Consider the following 21,996-nt stretch of genomic DNA (forward strand, 5'->3'; position numbering starts at 1 on the left):
ATGGTAGATCGAAATGCAGCCTCTGAGGATATTAAGGCACTAAAGTAATTAACAGGCAGCTTAAAACTGCTAGTGTTCAAAGTGCATTTTGCTTTCTATCTCTGACTGAAAATGGCTGCTAATGACAAATGGAGATGCTTGAATTCCGTACATTTGTCTGGAGATGATACAATGACCCGCTGTAATTACAGGGAGGGGGCGGTCTGCTATATATCTTGCTCTTATAAGTTTTATTTTAGCAGATAAAAGCTAGAAGTGATGTCTAGTCTCTGAATTAGAGCAAACATTGGCTTACACTGGTTTATTATGACGGATGGGGAGATTTAGCAACTTGGTTTCTTGGCACAAAAGCTTTTCTGATCAGTCAGAAGTACATAAAATCAATAATGGGTGATACTTAACATGGCTACTTTCCTGAGCTTTCATTGTCTAATTATATCATATTAGTGTCTGGGAATACAGAAAGAGTAGAACTACACAGGCTTTCTATAAAGTACACCTGCTTCCTACACAATGGAGGCAGCCATTTTCTGGTCAGAGCCAATACCAATCCATTATGAACTGTTCTCATCACAGAGGCAATGAGGCACTTTGTTTTCCGTAGTGACTGAAAACACTGCATTCTCGTGCATTTTAGTTCCTCCTCTTTGTCGTAATTCTTTAAGACCTCACAAATGTCCCAATTCCAGAACAGATAACAATTACCCCTGCAAGGCCACATTAGGGGGAAGAGTCACAATAATGGGATAGATGACAATTGCCCTACAATGCTACACGAACCAGTAGTTGGTGTATACAGCACAGGGGCAAACGCAGGATTTGTGCAGGGGGGTTTCCACACACACACATGCATATATACTATATGTAATGTATATATATATATATATATATAAAGATAGATAGATAGATATACACACAAATATACACACATACAGTACATATATATATATATATATATATATATTCACACACATACATTAAACACGCACTTACCTTGCAGACCTGGCAGGCTGGCACCATGTAATAAAACCTGTCCCCCTAGTGTGAAAATGCTGTGAATCGTGGGTCAGTCGGGGGCGGAGCCGAATGACGCGATTCTCATTGAATCACGTCAGACTGGCTCCGCCACCTCCCTATTGACCCGCGAATCGTGGCATTTTTCTGTGAGGGGGCGGGGCTTAAGAGCATGATGCCTGCCCTGGAGTCTGTCAGAGACGGGGGTTTCTGGGTACTCAGAAACCCTCCCCTGTGTGCACTACTGCAGCATTGTTTTTTTTTTAGAAGAGGGAATCCAGTACTATGTAATCACTGTACAAATTCATTCTTTCCCATTCCAGAACATCTGAGAGACTTCTGATTTTTTTTGGACTCCCAGAAGAGTGTGGCAGATTCACACATCTGACCACATTTCTTGAAAAAATGGGCAGGATAGGTACATGATAACGTGATTCTCTGCAAATTGCAGCATCATAACCTTGCCCCTGATCATGATGCTGCATTGGATCATGGGGACGGGGCCTCTGAACTCCTTCCTCCCTCACAGTGGCTCTTTCATCTGGAAATAATAAAAGTTGAAAAGTATGCTGTAGATGCCCAATGGGGAAATTGGCATGTTCCAACACAGGCTTGCCGACTTTCTGGCTGCCCCTTCCAGGAGGGAGCAGCCAGATCGGCATTACAGGGGGCGTGGCCATCGTGGGGAGGCAGGGCTGGCCAGGTGATGCACGTTTATGGGTGGAGCGGGGGGCGGGGCCACGTGATCACAACATTTTGGCCCCGCCTCCGCTACACAATGCCGGTATTACAGGCATTGTGAAGCAGGGGGCGGAGCCAAAACGACGCGATTCGGCGTGAATTGCTTCATGCCCCCCTGGCTGCGGGAGTTTCTAAGGTAAGTGCGGGGGGTGGTTAAGAGGGGTGGGCGGCAGCTGGAGGATTGCCTGCCTTCCCGGGAGGTCGGGAGTGGCACCCGACATTCTGGAGGCTCCCGACCAAATCGGGAGGGTAGGCAAGTATGTTCCAACATGGGGTGGCTTTGCTGTACCTACTGTATGTAGAAAGCACGTGTTATCTTGAAAACAAAAAAGTTGGAAGATTTAGGGGTCTAGTTACTAAGCAGTGTTAGGAGACAGAGTGAAAAGTGATAAGAAAGTGATAAGGTGCCAGCCAATCAGCTCCCAACTGTCATTTTTCAAACACAGCCTGTGAGATGACAGTTGGGAGCTGATTGGCTGGCACCTTATCACTTATCAGTTTTGTTCCCAACCTGAATTACAACAAAAAGATATGAAAACATGTGAAGGGTAGATTTTTTTTATTTTTTTTTTGCAGGAGTTGACAGAAAAAGAGACTTGGCTAGATTCTCACATACAGTACCTGCCAGTTTACAAAATGACACTGGTTAAAATTGACAAGACAAGAAGTGATAAACGTCAGTGGATAATAATAGGAGCTCTGAAATACTGCATGGGTAGGAAAACTGTCACTCATGAACCTCGGCCTGTGTATCACTTTCCATATTGATGGAGATATTGATATTTTTGTAAGGTAATCAGATGCCCTCTGTGGACACGTTGAAGACCATTGTAAAGGATTGAAGATGTGAGTGTGAATTAGTTAAGGAGGTTTTGATAGCAGATTTTGAAAATCCAGTCTGTGGCCTATTGAGCACAGTTAAACTGTTGAGTACAGAGAACATGGAACAGTCTGTGTTGCATGACCATGTTAAACAAATATATGCATATGTAGTTTCCATTAAAAAGCACCATATGACAAAATGCTGGCAAAGATTGATTCCTTTCATAGGCTGATATATTGCTATACCTCCCTACCCCCACCCCGAACACTATTAACATGCAGTTTTCTTTGACAAAAACAAAAGATAACGTCTGGTAGAATTATGCTGTTGATTAAAGAATGAAGATGAATATCTGCTAAATCAACAGATGTTTCTATTTATTTCCTCCATGTATATTTTATATGTAAAGCCCTGGTAGATTGGATTAACGGATTATCCTGCACACTAAGGCAATGCAGATATTTAAGTATATTTATGTATGGTATGATTATCTCTGTGCACTAATGAAAGTAAAATCCAACTAAAATATAGCATCTTTGAAAGGGTTGAAGGATATTTTTTATAACAGTTATTGCTTACTATAGTTATTATTACTATATTATGTATGTTTATTATCATTATTATAGTAATGTTACAACTCATTGTTTATTATTTTGCAAAGGTGAGCGTGCACTAACACCACCACTAAGAATATACTGTTACATTGTTAGGAATAACAGATCCCTCTCAATTTTATAAGGGTATCTTAAGTGCTTGTAGTTTTGTGCTTTTATATGGCCACAAGGCCAATGACACTTTATATACTCTGTCCCAGGTAATGTCTTTTCTTTGATGATGTGTTTGTGGAATCTGACCCCATCTGCTACTGCAGGATGCAATTTAATTTAATGTGAAGTGGTCATCATGGCCCACGCTCTGCTGCGCGATGACGCAAATTGCATCCTCCAGCAGATTGGACATCAGAAAAATGGACAACCATGTTTATAATATGTTCACAATCAACAGTACAATATAGTAGCAAGTTGAAAGACTTGTTTGTTTAACCTGCGTCTTAAAATGGCCACATACTGCACAATAATCATGCATACCAGCCAAAAAATGACTTGTTTGAACGATTATCGTTCAGTGTATGGTACTGAAATATTATTGTTCACAGCCTGATAACATCTGAAAAGTTCAGTTTAGTCTTCAAACCTGACCAATCTAGTTAACTTTAGGCTGTGGGTGGAGTTCTCCTCCATACATTGTGTAGTGTATGGAGATGCTCTATTAGGCAGTTGGTTCCTCCCCTGTTCCTGTTGACTGGTTTGATTGTGCAGTGTATGGTCAGCTTTGCACCTAGTCTACAAGAGTAATATTTAGGGGCATATTATCAGGGGCCGGGTGGCGAGTAGCAATTTAGCAATGCTCCATTGTGGGGACAGCTAATCTGAAGATCAGCTGTCCCCACAATCCTTATAGTAGTGGTGAAACTTAGTACTGTCAAGTCTGACTCGGCAATGCTAATGCACATATGTAAACATGGGTTCACGCAAGTGCACAAAGAAACCGGCATTTGACGAAAGGAGATGAACAGGGGTAGAGAATCCCTCTTCGCAACCCAGGACAGTGAGGTCTAGGAATCTGCGCCAACTGAAGTTGTGGAAGGTTCCTGCTGTCAAGCTCCGAAAATGTAGTAGGGTTTTATGATTGCTGCAGCAAAGTTTATAAACATTGTCCATGTTCTGCCATATTTTATTACTAGCACATAATAATATCCACATTCCATGAACACATCCACATTACATGAATACCCAATTACTCCCATTTTACATAACTACACCCCCACATTATATAAGTGCACACATCCATCTTGCACACACACACACACACATATTTACGTGCACTGCAGACTAATTCACAGCCCACACTCGGAGTCATTGCACTTAGCGTTTCACTGGTCAGGCAACAACCTGCTCTATCACTGTTTCCTCTTTGCACTTCCTGCTCAGGGAAAAGCATTACACCTTCCTTCCCATCTGACTAGGGTGCCCAGATAATGGCTTCTGAGTTCCCCATACACAACCCTTTCTAGCTTTAAGAAATACCTAAAATACAAACAAAATAAACATTTTACAAAATGCCTAAGTTGGCCCATGAGGTCACTGGGTGCCAGTCTACAGCTCGGTACACACGAAATTATGGTGCGACCCAGCAATGTGGCAATACAATGTAACACCATACATTCTACATGATCCACTGTACAACGGTGCAATGTATTGTTGCATGTTAATGCACCATGTTGGTCATGGAATCTTCCCATCTGATGTGCAGCACAGCAGATAGGATGATGCAATGAATGATGGCCCGGGAACGACGGATTGGGCATACATACTATACAATGTGTATGATATTTCATTCCAATCCGCATGGGGCCGACAGATCGTATAGTGTGTACCCAGCTTAAGAGGAAAGCTTCCTGTGAGTCCTATGCTGGGGCATCTTAAGAGAGGAGGGGGCCCATGTGCATTCCCCGTGCAGGGCCCCCTTCTCTCTCCCCGGCAGCCGACTGATGCGGCTGGCCGGCCACCGCAGAAGCAGTAGACTCTGGGCACTAGAGTGTCCCCCAAGTATATTGCACATGCGCAGAACGCCGGAAAAATGGCCGTGGCTGCCATTTTCCGGTGTTCTGTGCAGTGCTGACACCCGATGTGGGACCACGGACAGGTGAGTTTTAAATAATATGGGTGGGTGGTGTGCGGGGCCCCCCTGGACCCAGGGGCCCGTGTGCCCCGCACACCCTGCACCCATTATAGATACGCCCCTGGTCCTATGCCCAAATCACCCCTGGTCACCACGCATGATTAATCAGTTGAAGTTTATGACTTGATTGAGTTACAACCCATAGAAAACAACTTGCTGCAAGATAACAATAATCACCCATAATCGAGTTACCTTATTGCACCTTTAGTGATATTAACATTCTCTTGTTTTTCTCCATTTTTATGATGATTATTTTATTATTATTTCTAAATGTTCATTCGTGTTCCAACAAGTGGTATTATCATCCTGACAAATCATTTAAGCCTTTTCCTTTTCTCCCTTTCTCCCTATGCACTTGTATAAAGTGGATGTCTGTCATCTTAATTCCTTTCCGTGTGTTGCTTTAACCGCTCCTTGGCTGTTTGCTGTTTTGTTTTCTCCTGACACCTGAGAGGCATTCTTAAATTCTTTAAGTGTTTGACATCAGGAAGAATGCAACCCACAACTTGCAAAGTGCTTGTAACAAAAGAATCTATTTAACCGTAACACATGAATCTTTCTCAAAATACCACTTTTGATACCTGAGAAACTTTTACATTTAAGAGTGTTTGCTTTACAGATTTTGGGAAAGTGTAACTCATATTATCGTCTCTTCTCTCTCCTTCCCCCAACCAGGACAGAACTTTACCTTAAGGCAGCTAGGTATCTGTGAACCAGCATCTCGCCGGGGACTGGCATTTTGTGCAGACATGGGGCTTCCACACAGAGGCTACTCTATCAGTGCGGGTTCAGACGCTGAGCCTGAAAATGAAGGGGTGATGTCTCCAGAGCATGCAATGAGACTTTGGGGCAGGGGGGTGAAATCCGGGCGCAGTTCCTGTCTCTCAAGCCGTTCCAACTCTGCCCTGACACTGACCGACACAGAGCACGAGAACAAGTCTGACAGCGAATCTGGTAAGTTTTTGTATTTTCTGTTAATTGTAATTAAAACCTTTAAAAAGATTAGTTCCAAAATTAGCTGTAATAGATTGTTTCTCATTGTTTTTTTGTGCTTATGCCAAATAAATCTGCATATTTACAAACCGCTCTACCATTTTACCATGGACTATTTTTGTACTGTCCGGCTAGGCATTTTGCTATTGTCCAGTAGGCAGCTTTGTTCCTGTTAAGACATCTCTTAGTATTAAATATTTTAATTAACAGTTTAGAAAATGAGGATTCTAAATGCAAAAAAAATGGATCACTAATTCACCTCCTCATCTCCCAGCTGCCCGATAAAACTGCTGGCAATACATTTAATCATTTGTTTATAAAAATATAAATAATTGCCAATTAAATCATTTTAGACACACAGTGCATATACTGAATAGAAACCAAGTAAATCAGAGTACAGACTACATGCAGTAATAATACATAATACTAAGTTACAATGATATATAGCCTATCAGATGAACAATGGGAAAAATAATAAATAATGTATTGTCATTATGCCAGCTTATACCAGAGTGGTTCAATAAATAAGGTAACAAGGACCTATCTCATGTGTAATGTTCCCTATTTAATTCTAATTTCCCACCAGGTCAGAGCAGGTAGGTCACTGTTTCCCCTTACGGCCATTAGATCAGTCACTCATATCAGTCATACTGTCCCAACATCAGGTGTAAGATGGCGCGGCTGGCGGAAACATGCACAAACATTGAGGTGCATAGTGTGATCAGATTTCTGCATCTAAAGGGCACATCAGCCGCTGAAATTCATCGCCAACTTGTCGAGGTATACGGTGATAACGTCATGTTACGGAAACGGATTTGGGTTTTGTGCACTGTCTTTGATAGCGGCAGGACAGACGTTCAGGATGAGCAGCGATCCGGCCAGCAGGGTTGTGTCTAGAGATCCAAGCGCCCCTGGCAAGGTAATGGACTGGTGCCCCCCATCCCCCATAATTTCAGGAAGCGCCCCCCATTAGTAGTCCCCCATATGCAGTGGCCCCAGTAGTAGTCCCCTCTATGCAGTGCCTCCAGTAGTAGTCCACCCTATGCAGTGTCCCCAGTAGTAGTCCCCCTTATGCATTGCCCCCAGTAGTAGTCCCCCTATACAGTGCCCCCAGTAGTAGTCCACCCTATGCAGTGCCCCCAGTAGTAGCCCCCCTTATGCATTACCCCCAGTATCAGTCCCCCCCTATACATTGCCCCCAGTAGTAGTCCCCCTTATGCATTACCTCCAGTAGTAGTCCCCCCCTATACATTGCCCCCAGTATTAGTCCCCCTATACAGTGCCCCCAGTAGTAGTCCACCCTATGCAGTGCCCTCAGTAGTAGTCCCCCCTATGCAGTGCCGCCAGTAGTAGTCCCCCATATACAGTGCCCCCAGTAGCGGCCATCCCCCCTCCATAATGTGCCCCCAGTAGCGGCCACCACAATACAGTTCCCCCAGTAGCGTCCATCCCCCTCATAACGTGCCCCCAGTAGCAGCCCTCACAATACAGTACCCCAGTAGCATCCCCCTCCCCCATAACGTGCCCCCAGTAGTGGCCACCCCCTACACAGTGCCCCCTAGTAGCCACACTCCCCCACTGTGCTGTGCCAGAAGAAAAAAAAAGCAACTTACCTGATCCCCGCTTCTGCCGACGACTGCTGCTGTCCACTCCTCCAGGCCCGCTCTCGCTCTGCACTATGGGATGGGACGTCTCCCCCATCACCCGCTGCTGGGGGGAGCTGGAAGGCAGAGCTCATGAGTGAGCTCCAGCTGGCTCCCTCCATGGACGCAGCATCCAATGAGAGTCTGTCTGACTCTCATTGGCTGGCTGCTATAGCAAACAGACAGCCGCCGTTGGCGGCTGTGTGTTTGTAAACTGTGTAGGGGAGACCGCTCTCACTGCGGTCTGCCCTACACTTAGGGTCCCCCGAGCGGGGTAGGTCACCCATTGGCTGCTGGTGGCACTGCCGGACGGCGCCCCCCCCTTTGGCCGGCGCCCCTGGCGAGTGCCATCTTGGCCAATGGGTAGATACGCCCCTGCCGGCCGGTCAAGCACATCCACCCCAGATGACAATTTGTGCCGCAATAAAGGTATGATTCAGGAGGACAGACGCATTTGAGTTAGTGATATTGCTGACAAACTGAACATTTCAGTGGGTAGTGTGCACAACATCGTTCATGAGGCTTGTTACCTTATTTATTGAACTACCCTCGTATGATCATTTCATTCTTGCATGGTAAAAATATGGAGAAAAAGTTATTGTTTTAAACAGACAACATATATAACAATGTAAGACCATGTAGTTGATATCTCATAATTAAAGGCATTACAGTACAACTAAAACACAAATGACTTTAAACTTAAACAACAGTACAATAAATTACATGCAAGGCAAATGACCTGCAACATGTAATTGTTTTGTTAGAATTGTGATAGTCTATTCTTTGTGTATGGTGCAATACAAACACTACATAAGTATATATATATATATATATATATATATATATATATATATATATATATATAATATATATAACACTTTCTTTTTGTGATACTTTATACATCACAGTGTCCTCTTTTGCTTGAATTACACATTTGTTCCACATACATAGGATTATATGCCACTAGAGTATAGCAATAAATAAAAGATATAGGGCCTGATTCAGACCCACTCGCAAGCGGTTGTCCGCTCGCAAGTGGGTCGATGTTGTGCACTGTGCATGCGCACGACGGCGGGAGCTCCGTCGTGCGCATGCGCCAGACGCGACGAGCGAAGGACTTTCCTTCGCTCGTTGTGTCTGATCAAAGGGGGCGTGCTGTCGATGTTGATTGACAGCACGCCCCCTTTGGTGGGCGTGCCGGGGGCGTGCCTCCCTGACGGGGACGTTCCCAAGGGAACGCCTACCGTCAGAAGCTGGCCCACTGACATCACTAGTGATGTCAGTGGGAGTGATTTTGGCTCTGATAGAGCCAAAATCACTCTGGGCCTTGTGATTGAAAAACTCAACCGCAGGCTACGGCTCGCAGTGGCGATGGTCGCAATGGTCAAGACCATCGCGGCCATCAAACTGCACGCTCGTATAGGCTGTGGGTGGTGACCCACAGCTATACGAGCGTCCAGGAGGACGCTCCATAATTATGGAGGGCGGCCCTCATTCAGAGCGTGCGCTCTGCTCAGAGCGTACGGCTCTGAATGAGGGCCATAGTATATAGATGAGGTATATAAGCATTGAAATGATCTATTAGTACATTTATGGTGTATTTTTCTTGATGTCTTTTATCTGCTACAAATACAATCTGTAAAACAAGAAAAAAAAAAACAGTATTCCGAGTTCTTAGTATATACTAAGATTGATTTATTAACCTATAGCGTTACAGTCAGTGCATGGGCCCTTTATTTCTACATAGCTTACTGCTAGCATGCTTGGCAGCAAATGGGTTACACTGCCCTCTATGTGGTCAAATAAATTATCACAATACAGTCATAAAATTGTTTTAATTTATTTCTCAGGGCTTATCGGAGGCTGGTAATAAAGCCCCCTGGTAATTCCATTATATGTTGTGCTAGTTGCGTGACTGCAGCAGTGTTTCAGAATGAGAACAGACAGGCTTTTGTTTTGTTAACTGCATATATCCCTCCTTCCTGTAAAATAAAATGATCGGATTATACCTGTGATCACATGTAATTTCTGCCGTGTGAATGATGCTTGTTAAATGTGCTACTAAATTGTGGAGCCCAGTAAAAACGTGCTGCTTTGTCACTCTATACAGATTATCATACACTCACGTGCAGGATCTATTATTTATTTATTTATTACCAGTTATTTATATAGCACACATATATTCCACAGCGCTTTACAGAGAATATCTGGCCATTCACATAAGTCCCTGCCCGTGAGGCTTACAATCTACCATACATGCTCACACACATACACACTAGGGTTAATTTTTTTGTTGGGAGCCAATTAACCTACCAGTATATTTTTGGAGTGTGGGAGGAACCCACGCAAGCACAGGGAGAATATACAAACTCTACATGAAGTTAGTACAGAATACTGATAAGGAGTTTTCATGAAATGTTACCCAATGTCACCTGTGTCGTCCCAGCATTAACCTGGCATTTAAATAAAGCATCAGCAATCATTTGCTTTTTTATTTATATTGTGGTATGCAAAAAATTGTTCAAAATATGTTTCAGGATAATAGATCAGATAAATGTGTTGTATGATACATATAACTCTGAAATAAACATTCTATATATATTGTCCATATTTGTATGATGCTCGCGCCTTCTGTGTCATATAACTGTCCCTTAATAAACCTTTTTTGATGGGGCTCTTTAACCCAATGCAGTAGATGGCTTCTATTAGAAGGTTTGGTTGGCATTCTCATCTTTTGCATACCCCTGAGTGTAAGGAGCCATACTGTGTTGAGCGCGCTACTTTTTGTGTTCCTTAGTTTAGTCGCCACTGCTTCCTCATTGATGTTTAACCAGTTGTCCAATAGGAAAGCACACCATCGTCCCAATGACCCGTGGGAACCCAGAGACTATTTCCATTTTCGGCCCTGAAGGATAAATGCTGGTAACTGAACTGGTAAGTACTTCAGGAGTTCTCTGCAGCACCATTCAAAGGGTGCCCAGGTGTTAGTGTTCTAAAAAAAAATCTCGATGGGAATGAAATAGTAGCCAGGATTCCTGCCTTAAGATTGTCCTTTGTTCAGAAACTCTCAGTCCTCTTTTTCAGTTTGCTTCTTAATGGAATTCCAAGCAGCGAAGGGTTTATTTCTAAGTACCCCATCAATTATAGCTGGGCCATAGTCTCTATTGACATAGAAAAAAAACGGTTTCCAGAACTAATCCAGGAGTAGTTCAATGGAGGGCTGAGCTGTACTTCAATAGAGGACGTGAGAGAGCGCTCGTTCCACCAGGAGAGACTTAAAATGCTGTGAGAATTAGTAGGATTTTGTTTGTCTGTTGTTTCAAAGTTCTCTTTGTGTGAAATAGGGTGGGCCGGGGGGGATTGCCCATGTCACCTGTTATCCTCTGTGGACGTTTAAAGCAAGTGGTGATAAAGTTTATCCCCAGGGCCTGTTTGCAATCAAAGATGTCTTTCTATGCTCCTCTTGAAGACATCTCTAAGAAGTTACAAAATCCTAGGATGGATGAGTGAGCATACAGAATAGTTTATTAACAGGGCTCAAGTGATTGAAGAACAAATTTGATCATGCTTTAAACTTTCTGGTTGATGAGAGCAATTGAAATCACAGTAAAGAGAAGAGTGTGGCCTTTGATGTGCATTGGGGAAATGGATTACATTGCAATTAAATTCCACAGAAGTACTTCCTTATATCTAAACAGGAGACTTTGCTTGTCACAGACAGATGTCTTTAGATAGATAGATAGATAGATAGATAGATAGATAGATAGATAGATAGATAGATACAGAGGGGTATATTTACTAAAGTGCAGGTATTTAGAAGTGGAGATGTTGCCCATAGCAACCAATCAGTATTTACTTCTCATTTATCTAGCACTTACTAGAAGATAATATCTAGAATCTGATTGGTTGCTATGAGCAACAACTCCGCTTCTAAATATACCCCCATGCAGATGGGTTTGATGATGTGTGCACATGTAAAAATAATGTGCAATCATTTATAAATCTGATAGATCTTGGTGAGCAAAACAAAAACGAATTAGAGAAAATAAATATTATTCTAATGAACTTATTTATTGGCATTTGCACTACGACATGGCTGGCAGAAGTCACAGTCACACAGGAGTTTTGGAAGTTATAGTGATGCTGTACAATACCAGCCTGTTAGGCTCCGTGATTTTATTTGGTCCTTAAATGACAGTAAAACAATATTGATACCTCCTGTTCAGTCAATTGGAGATGTGACTGAGATGCGTACAAAGCTGCATCGGCCATAGTTGAGGACGCTCGGCTCCAGGAACATGGCAGTGCAAAAACACAAAAGATACGGCTGAAATACTGTGCTGCATCAGCCCCATTGCATCCAAGATGGAAATAGTTAATACGTTGCTAAATTGTTCAGTCTACATTAATTTGCATGTGATAAAAGTTATTTTTCAGTTTAAAATATGATGAAAATGTATCCATTGAACACTGGTGTTTATGATACAAAAAGGTTGGTGCCCTTAGTAAATCTACCCCAAAATTTCGATTGACACGTAAAAGAGTAATATTATTTGCACATGTATTTTTGCCTCAAATGTACGGTGTCGCTGTGGAAGGATTCTGTGACACAGATAGCAGAAGAGCCAAGGTTAAAAAAAGTGAATCTATTTCAGTTAGTAAAACAGTAGAAAATAAGTAGCATGTTCTATTGCCTTCGCACATTAATACTATTAATACATCCACAGTACAGTATCTTACATTGCAGCAGGGCAGAGCCATGCACAATGCTGTTTAGATCAGAACTGGATGGTTGTTAGTTGTTACTCTCCTCCTCTTTTAGTCTGTGGGTTTATCAGATGCTTTTGTCCCCACTGTTGAGCTGCATTTGTAGAGCTGATGTACCGGATCTCCGCATACCAATTTATAAATAATTAAAGCAAGCAATAAACTGCAACGTACTGTAATGTTGAACCGTGTGATTTTATTGTTTGATGGTGTCTGCAGTATAAGCTGCACTCCCTTCAGTTTCATTTACTAATTATGAAATCGATTTAACTCCTGAGCTTCCTCATGTGGGATTTGTATGCTAAACGCAATGTGTGAACAGGGCCTGATTCAATAAGGAACGCAGTTGCTAATATGCACGCGATCGGCCGATTGTTGTGTACTGCGCATGTGTAAGCATCGCAGTGCGCGTGCGTAAATCAGCCAATGCGATTGGGACTGCGATTGCAGTGACTACGCAGACCCATCGCAGAGTGAGTGACAGGAAGTGTCGAAGTGTCGTTTGTGGGTGGTAATGGGGTTTGGTCGGCCAAACGCAGGCGTGCCAGTGCGTTGGAACGCCGTTGCAGGGGCGTGCATAAATTATCCACTGCGATGCCCTACGCAGCCTGAGGCCTGATAGCGTGCGCTGAAGTTAGCAATTTCTGAGTAAGGTCAGGGCTTGTGCAAGTGTGCGAGAGGCTGCGATGGTACTCGATTGTACTGATGGTTTCGCAGTCTTGCTAAACATTTTCGGATGTGTGTAAGGTAAAGAGGGCGTCCTTATGAAGTGCAGCAGCGGCATTGCAATCGCAGTGAAGTAGCATACTATTGCAGTTGAACTGCGTGCGTAATCGCTATTGCATTCGCAGTTGCGTTCCGTAGTGAATCTGGCCCACAGTCAGTAAAAGCTATGTGTAGGCTGCATGGAGCTAAAAACATTTAATAAAACGGGTCAGATTGTATAGAATGGGTTGTATTTATTGCGTATTATTAACATATTTTGTTTTATAGACAGAGTAAGCAGTACAGATGTGAAGGGCACGCAGGGATTAAAGGAACAGTTTTGTATTCAATGCCAACAAATACACCTCTGCTTTCTCCACCCACTGACGCAATGCCGACCGCCGTCTTCCCGACTGCTGAATCCTGTCAAGTGTTAAATGACAGGCGTCGAGATGTCGACGCCTGTCATTTTACCTACTCCGGGAGACCGGCTACCGGCATCCCGATCGAAGGGATGCCGGGTGCGGACAGTCGTGGGGGGGGGAGGATTAGGTTTAGGGCTCTCGGGGGGGATTTAGGGTTAGGCACCCCCCCCGGGAGGTTAGGGTCAGGCTAGGGGAAGGGGGGGTTAGGGGTAGGCACCCCCAGGGGGTGGTTAGGGTTAGGCACCCCCCGGGGGACTTAGGTTTAGGCAGCAGGGAAGGGGGGGTTAGGTTTAGGCACTTAGAGGGGGGATTAGGGTTAGGCACTGGGGGGAAGGTTAGGGTTAGGCACCCCTAAGGGAGGGTTAGGAGGTAGGATAGGTTAGTTTATACTTACCTTCCGACGTTCGGGATTTCCACCTGTGTCGGGCTGCCGCTGCCGGGATTTGAGGCCGGCGGTAAATCACACTGATTCCGTTCTTTCACAAGAAAGGCAATTTGGATGTATAAGTACTGTACTAACAGTTTACTAAAAGTAAACAAGTATTATAGTGGTGGAGTAACCACACAATCATTCTCTTATTTATTGTGAAAACCATGATGCTAGTTAAAGGATGATTATAATAATAATATAATAATACTTATTATTATTTTGATAATGATGATAAGAATCAAAGTATTCTCCAGCCAGGTCGGCACAGCAGGGGCAGTGCAGGAGGCGTGGCATGACATTGGGGTGGTATAGGGGTGACCCCCCCCTCCCTGTACAATGCAAAGATTACTGCCATTGTACAGCGTGGGGCATTGCTATGATGATGCAATTCAGTGTGAATCGCATCATCTGCTGCCCAAGAAGTAGGCGGTGACTTTGAGGAGCCTCTCGGCTGTTGCTGGAAAATGAGCAAGTATGGCGCCACAAATCTATTCAAGATAATTTCTTATGTACAATTCCTTAAAAGGCTAATAATGTATTGTATTCTAATTTATTTATTTTATTTATTAACAGTTATTTATGTAGCGCACACATATTCTGCAGCGCTTAACAGAGAATATTTTACCACTCACCGTGGAGTTTACAATCTGTATTCCCTATTACATGTACACACATACACCAGGTTTCATTGTTTGTCAGATTCCAGTTACCCGACCTGTATGTTTTTAGATTGTGAGAGGAACTCAGAGCACCAGGAGGAAACACACACAAACACAGGTAGAAAATGTTAACGCCACAAAGTTAGGACCTTGGTAGGAATCGAACCCAAGACCTTAGTCCTGTGAGGCAGTACTAACCATTCCACCAACTGTTCTTCCATAATCATTTCACAACGGTCATATCATTGCTTAAAGAATCTATAGCAACCCCTTTATTAGCATTTAATAAGCAAACCTAAATTAGTTATGTGATTCTCCCCCCTCACCCTCCAGTGCACATGATCTTACAATGCCACATGCGCTTGAAAGAAGAGGAAGCTGGGAGCAGGACGATGGGCATGTGAGTGAACCTAATGAAGCTTTGGCACCTCTCCAGACACCCCACAAACTGGGCACAGCAACCTTGCTGCCCCCTCAGACTTGCTGCGTGGCGTCACCGGTCATACTGTCCTTTGTACGGCCTTGGCTGCTGCAATGCTTTAATTTCATGTTATAATCTAACCATCCATCCAATTGGTTGGTTGGTTGGAATGAAAATTGAAGCAAATGACAATCAGCCATTTGTTCCCAAATACTGGAAAATGGATGAAAGCTGTAAACAGACATAACCAACTTGCCTGAATGACCTTTGTCATGTTTCCTGGTGTTTGAGAGCAAATTGCTAATTGTCATTTGATCCCATACATTACCGGATTTTTATTCCAACCAACTAGTTGTATGGTTAGAGGACAGTTGTTTTGGTGTATGACCAGTTTAAGATTTAAGCAAACAGGACAATAAAGAGTAAACAATTATGAATTACAGGATGAGTAGATGGTTAAAAAGTTGATGATAAGGGAATCCCTTACGTAAACAGTCTACAGTGTAAGCAACAGACAAGCAGAAACAATGGGAGTAAACATACTAAGTGCATTTTCAATCTCAGAGTTAAGTGCATTACGTGCAGTGATGAGAGTGATCAGAATATAAGTGCATTTAGTGTGGCAAAGAGGGTAATGTAATAGTTGGTCTCAGTGGAGAGGTTACGGAAAAGTTTGCATAGATAGGTCTTGAGCCGAGATTTTAAAATGAGAAAGATGATGTCTGGGATGGATAACAAGAAGGAAGTGCTGTAGGCAAGGAAATGAATGCAGTATCTAATGTGAATATAGTTAGCACCAGTAAAGTACACTCTTATGGATATAATGCTAGTGCACTAAAGGAGGATGTTGGGTAATAGATATTGACACCCCTTGTATGCATTAAAAAATATTTTGCTCCATAAACCTGCCATAGGGCATTGCTGTGATACACCACTATCCGTTCTAACATGACTCTTCATTTTATCAACCGTAGCTATGAAGAACTTCTTGTACTATGCTCCAATTTATTAGCAGAGTATAAAACTAACACGATGCTGGGGGTTAGCAGCGTAACATTGCAATGTAGTGTAATGCGTAGCAGAGTGTGCTACAGACTATTGTGGTTAATTGTTTGTCCCAGATAGCTTGGTAAACCAGGGTGGTGGTACACTTGCCCAGAGTGTATGTGATAGTATGTGTTGCAGCAGTTGTTTGGTACTGGTGGTGGTTAGTCGACACGTGATATAACTTAACCAGTTCTTAGGTTTATTGAACCTGGTAGAAACAGTAGGTAGTAAATAACACAGGGATAAAACAGGTACAGTTGCAATAGCATACACGCAGCCTGGAGCCCTTTGAGGTATTACTGGACATTGTAGTGCCCCGGGTGTCTGGGTTTAATGGATGCCAGCAAGTAGTAGCATTAATGCCCCTAATGTAGCAGTGGTAGTATAAGGAACTTGCAGCGGCCTAGGATGCTGATACAGTTAGTAACTGATGGAGAGTCTCAGGGTTACATCCACACGGTATAGACACCAGGGAGAAAGAGAAGCACATGTCAGAGGTCGGGCCTGCTGGCTGTGCTCCGGTAGCTCTTAAAATCTGTCGGATTAGCCTGTCCGCTTGCCCGTGGATTGAGGCAGTGCCAGAGCGCCCGTAATCCAATCTAACCTTTAGTGTTATCATTGTTTTGGGCAGGGACATATCTATAATGGGTGCAGGGCGTGCGAGGCACACGGGCCCCTGGGTCCAGAGGGGGCCCAAACCACACACCCTGCACCCATACTTCCTAATTACAACCTCTCCGAATTCACACTACAGCTGGAGAGGTGCCACTTTGCCAGCGTTCTGCGCATGCGCAGTGGGGAAATCACCAGGAAAATGGCAGCAGCGGACACTTCCCAGCGTTCTGCGCATGCGCAGTAGACTCCGGGCACAGTCTGGTGACCGGAGTCTTCTGAAACTGTCAGTACGCCACGGCTGCCGAAGAGAGATGAGGGGGCCCCGGATCGTGAGAGAAATCGGGCCCGTCCTCTCTAAATAAGCCCCTGGTTTTGGACCCTCACCTTTAGGGACACTCATAAGAATAAAAAATGAGTTCAAATCATTTTCTTTTCCTGCACACTTCCACTTTTTTTTGCAAATGTATAAAGTATCATTTATATATATACATATGACCGGCACTCCACTAGTAACCAAAAATAAGTATATAACTGGCCTTGGTGCCCTTGCCGGGTGACGCCTAATTGCCAACTTTCAATTTCCTTTATTGGAGATTTTTCTCAGGTCCCTGAGGAAAATCTCCAATAAATGAGATTTAAACGTTGGCAATCAGTATGACCTACTGGTGATTTTTGAAGTCCTGTGAGGGCCGTCGGTTGCTTCTTGTATATATATATATATATATATATATATATATATATATACGATACTGTGCATAACTTTTAGGCAGGTGTGGAAAAAATGCTGCAAAATAAGAATGCTTTCAAAAATAGAAGTGTTAAGAGTTTATTTTTATCAATTAACAAAATGCAAAGTGAATGAACAGAAGAGAAATCTAAATGATACTTGCCTACATTTTTTATCACCTTGACGAGAGAACCCGGGGAGGAGAAAGATTGGGTCACAACGGGGGGCGGGGCCTGACATATTGCATCATTAAGCCCCGCCCATTCACTGCAAATTGTCACAATTGTGCAAATTTACATAAGGGGAGGGGCTAAATGACGCGATTCATGCAGAATTGCGTCATTAATGTCCATACAACGTGTGAGTGGTGTTAATACTTGTATAAACGTCCATGAAATCTATTCTTATCATTCACTACACAATGTCTATACATCATCCATGCCAATAAGTGACAAAGATAACATACTTCACATTTGTTGTCACGCTGCGTTTGGTCATTACTTACAGCTTTTCTGCCTCATTACTCTTCTTCCTCATCAAACCAGCATTATCCAGACATTCCAGCTCTGCACCAGCCTCCGCCCCAGTCCTTCCTCTCTGTAGTAACCAAACCTCGCACAAGATACAACTGAAAATTGCTTTCTCTAATTACAAAGAGGAAGAGAAGAAAATACAGAGACAACTAAACTAAGTATACCCATGCATAATCTAAATCAGTGGTACTTAAAGTAGGTAAAGCTTTGTCTTAAAGCTTTTACTTGTTAATTAAAGGAAATAATAAATAACCTAACTGTGAAAGTTAAGGATAATAGAAGTCATTGCTGAGGCATGTTACCTGTTTTATATATATATATATATATAAATATATATATATATGTTTCTGCGGTCACGGAACTGCTCTGTGGCATCTAATATACTTATATATCACACTATTTAATGATTTGAAGGGACTATCGCACCATCCCGATCTGCCCAATTTTTGAGGGGAAGATTTGGGAGGTATTCCCCTTCCAAATACACCACACAAGGTCACTTATCCAGGTAGCCACAGCCACACCCCCATCCCAATATTACCCCAAGTGTTGGATGGCATGGGCAGGGCCGGATTAAGGACCTAATGGGCCTGGATGGAGCTCAAAATGTTCAAGGGCCTATACTGAGAAAGGAAGGAGCTGTGACCATTTCTGTGTGGGTGTGACCAGTGCTGTGTGGGTGGTGCTAGAGCCAAGTGGGCATGTACATCCCTACACTAACAGCCGCACTGTCTCCCTAAATACATAAAAATATTACTTATGATTTATATAGCCGACTGTGTGGCCAGCTGGTCATCATCATACTATCATGATGGTGCGGCCTATTTTTATGTGGAGGCCTGGAGCTGTAGCTCCATCCGCCCCATTGTTAATCTAGCTCTGGGCATGGGATGTGCATTATACCATATGTATTTCAGAGACGATGGATTGGATTATAAATCATAGTTTTGCTGCTTATACTGTAGCAGAGTGCCGTACTGTAGCCAATATTTAATTCTACCTAGGCCACGAAAGCAGAATAGTAGCTCAAAGCAAAGCTGTGTGTATGTAATTAGAATGAAAATAAATCTATCAGTATTGCATTAGACATCATAGCATTGAGCCACTATGTAGTTATTCAAAAACTTCAGGGATAACTATCTGAGTTTTCAATGTTGTGTAATATTTTCTTCCTTTTCTAGCTGTGTCTAGTTAAAATGTGAAATAGCTGTGTACTCTGTAGCGTATGCATGTCTGTATTGGGAATATTCTCATTAAAAAGGGAAAGATTTACCAAAAGTTTAAAGAAGAATTTTCTCGACATGACATCTTTTAGGTGCAATAAAGAAAGTTTTGCTTACCATTGAAGTACCAGTACATTTACCATGAGTACAGCTGCTGCAATTTAATTTGCTCAGCTTGACTTGGAACCTATAATATGGTCAGTTTCCTACTTCTGTTTACAGGGCTGCGATTAAGCATCTAGTGCAGGTTTGTCTGACATATGCTGGCAATTTGGAATGCATCTGCTGCCGGAAAGGTACTGCCTGATAATATATACCGTGCTCTGTTTATTTACAGGCAGTGTGCTATGCTGAATAAAGACCCTGCTAACACAGTAAGGCTGGAAATGAAGGCTTTACTAAATAAAATGTCAGCCAAATCCACAATGTGCAAGCAGAAGCAGAATAACATTCTTGTGTATTCCTTGGATGGGTATCTTTAACAAAATACACTTCTCTGGCTTTCAGGAATACAGAAAGATACATAATCCTCAGTGACATTAAAGTGTTACTACATAGAGTTACTGAATAGCTCTACTGTTCAAGATGAAACATATCCTGAATCTTAAAAAGTTTGTAAAATATAGGCCAAGGAACAGACTTCTTCGGAAATGGTTGTAAGAGCGTGTATTATGAAGACTTGTATGTACAGTGTATAGTTTCATGTTATGGATACAAATGTAAGACAGGAAATTCATTCAACTAGAACTCATTGTAGTGCAAGAAGGTCTGGCTATGAGTCATGCACAAACATTGTGTTTTCTTTACACAGTTACTGCATACTTGCTGACTTATAATACTTTGTTTCCGGGAGATCTTACGAGGTGAATTTCCAGGTCTGAGGGTGGGAGAGTAGAGCATAGAGATTTATATGGTCACATTCTGGGAGAAGAGGCAAGTATGAGTTACAGCCAGGGCCGTACAGAGCCTGCTCGGGGGAAGGGGCGTGGCCTAACCGTGGAAGGCTTGGCCACGCCCTCTCATAGGAAAAATAAAAACATGTTTGCCGCGCTGCGTGATGAGCAGGGGAGGCACTGTGAGCCCCTCAACCCGGCGCAAATCCAGGGGGGGTGCGATCAGTGTAATTGCTCCCTCCCACAGGCAGAGGAGAAGAGACTGCTGCTCAGCACACAGCTGGTTTGGAGTTTGGAGAGAGCAAAAATAACAACCAATCAGCTCCTGTCATTTTTCAAATACAACCTGTAAAATAGCAGAAGACGATTGTTTGGTACTTTATCTATATTTAAGCTTTGATTACTCTACCCCATGGCTTCCAAAATTAGGTATTTGTATCTCCCAGTAAACTCAGTCACATGAAATACTTTTGTCCCAAGACTTGGGTCCCAGAGCAACATTTTATATGGTTTTCAGATACTGAGTGGCCAATTCTTGTTATTATCCTCTGTATTAGTTGGCTGGAGGAGTCAGAGAAAGTTATATAGAAGCTTCTGACTGTTGCTGTAAAGCAGGGGTGGGGAACCTTTTTTCTGCCAAAGGCCATTTTGATATATAGAACAATATTTGTGGGTATGGTGCAGGCCACGCCCCTCCATGTGACATCACATGGGTGCAGGGCCACAAGCACTGGTGATTACAGCAATGTCCAGAGCATCCTCAGGATGCTCCGGGGGGCTGAAAGGGCAGTGGTGTGACCATCTGAGGCATCCTAAGGAAGCACCAGACGGCACTGCTGCATAGATTCTGGCTGCAGGGTGCCATTCTAGGAACCCTGCTAGCCAGATGAGGCTAGCAGAAAATAGCTCAGAGGGCCAGACCAAATGATTCCGAGGGCCTTATATGGCCCCCGGGCAGGAGGTTCCCCATCCCTGCTGTAAAGCATGCAAGATGTTGGGAAACTTCGTACCCTTTATTTACTTACCACCATGTAACACAGAGTGATGTCTCTACAGCACTCAGTATGATGGTCATACTCAGGGCCGCCATCAGGGGGGGACTGCCGGGACTCCAGTTCTAGGCCCGGAGAGAGATGGGGTATGGGTGGCAGCGGCGAGAAAAGTACGGGGCGGCAGGCAGGGAGAAAAAGCATTGGCACAGCTGCATTTCAACTATGGACTGCAGCAGGCCGTGAGCCAATCACAGCTCGTGGAATGGCAGACAATCAGGAGTGGCCGCTCCTGATCAGCCAATCAGGAGTGGCTGCTTCTGATTGGCTGCCATTCTGCGAGCTGTGATTGGCTCGTGGCCGGCTCCATAGTTAAAAAGCTGCAGCACCGATGTACTTTCTCCCTGCCTGCCGCCCGGGTGCATTCCTCGCTGCTGCCACCTGGGCCCCCTCTCTTTCAGGAAAACTATGAAGACAGCTGGTATGCTGACCCTGCTCTGTGCCCCCCCCTCTAGTCCAGCCAGCATTCCCTGCACTGTCCTTCCCCAATCCAGCCAGTCTTCCCTGCACTGTTCCCCTCCCCATGTCCAGCCACCCTTCCCTGCA

The 21,996-nt window shown here is 43.6% G+C and overlaps 1 protein-coding gene across 1 annotated transcript in view; it reads left to right on the top strand.

Moving 5' to 3' along the window:
• Window positions 1–21,996, top strand: part of TENM3 (teneurin transmembrane protein 3) — a 776,836-nt gene that overhangs the window by 90,040 nt on the left and 664,800 nt on the right. The window contains exon 2 of the mRNA XM_088446965.1: window positions 5,996–6,274. Within this exon, the coding sequence (XP_088303091.1) occupies window positions 5,996–6,274 (279 nt within the window). The remainder of the gene's footprint in view (window positions 1–5,995; window positions 6,275–21,996) is intronic.

This window comes from Taudactylus pleione, unplaced genomic scaffold (assembly GCF_031769625.1).
Source record: "Taudactylus pleione unplaced genomic scaffold, aTauple2 ptg000408l, whole genome shotgun sequence".
NCBI classification, from domain to species: Eukaryota; Metazoa; Chordata; class Amphibia; order Anura; family Myobatrachidae; genus Taudactylus; species Taudactylus pleione.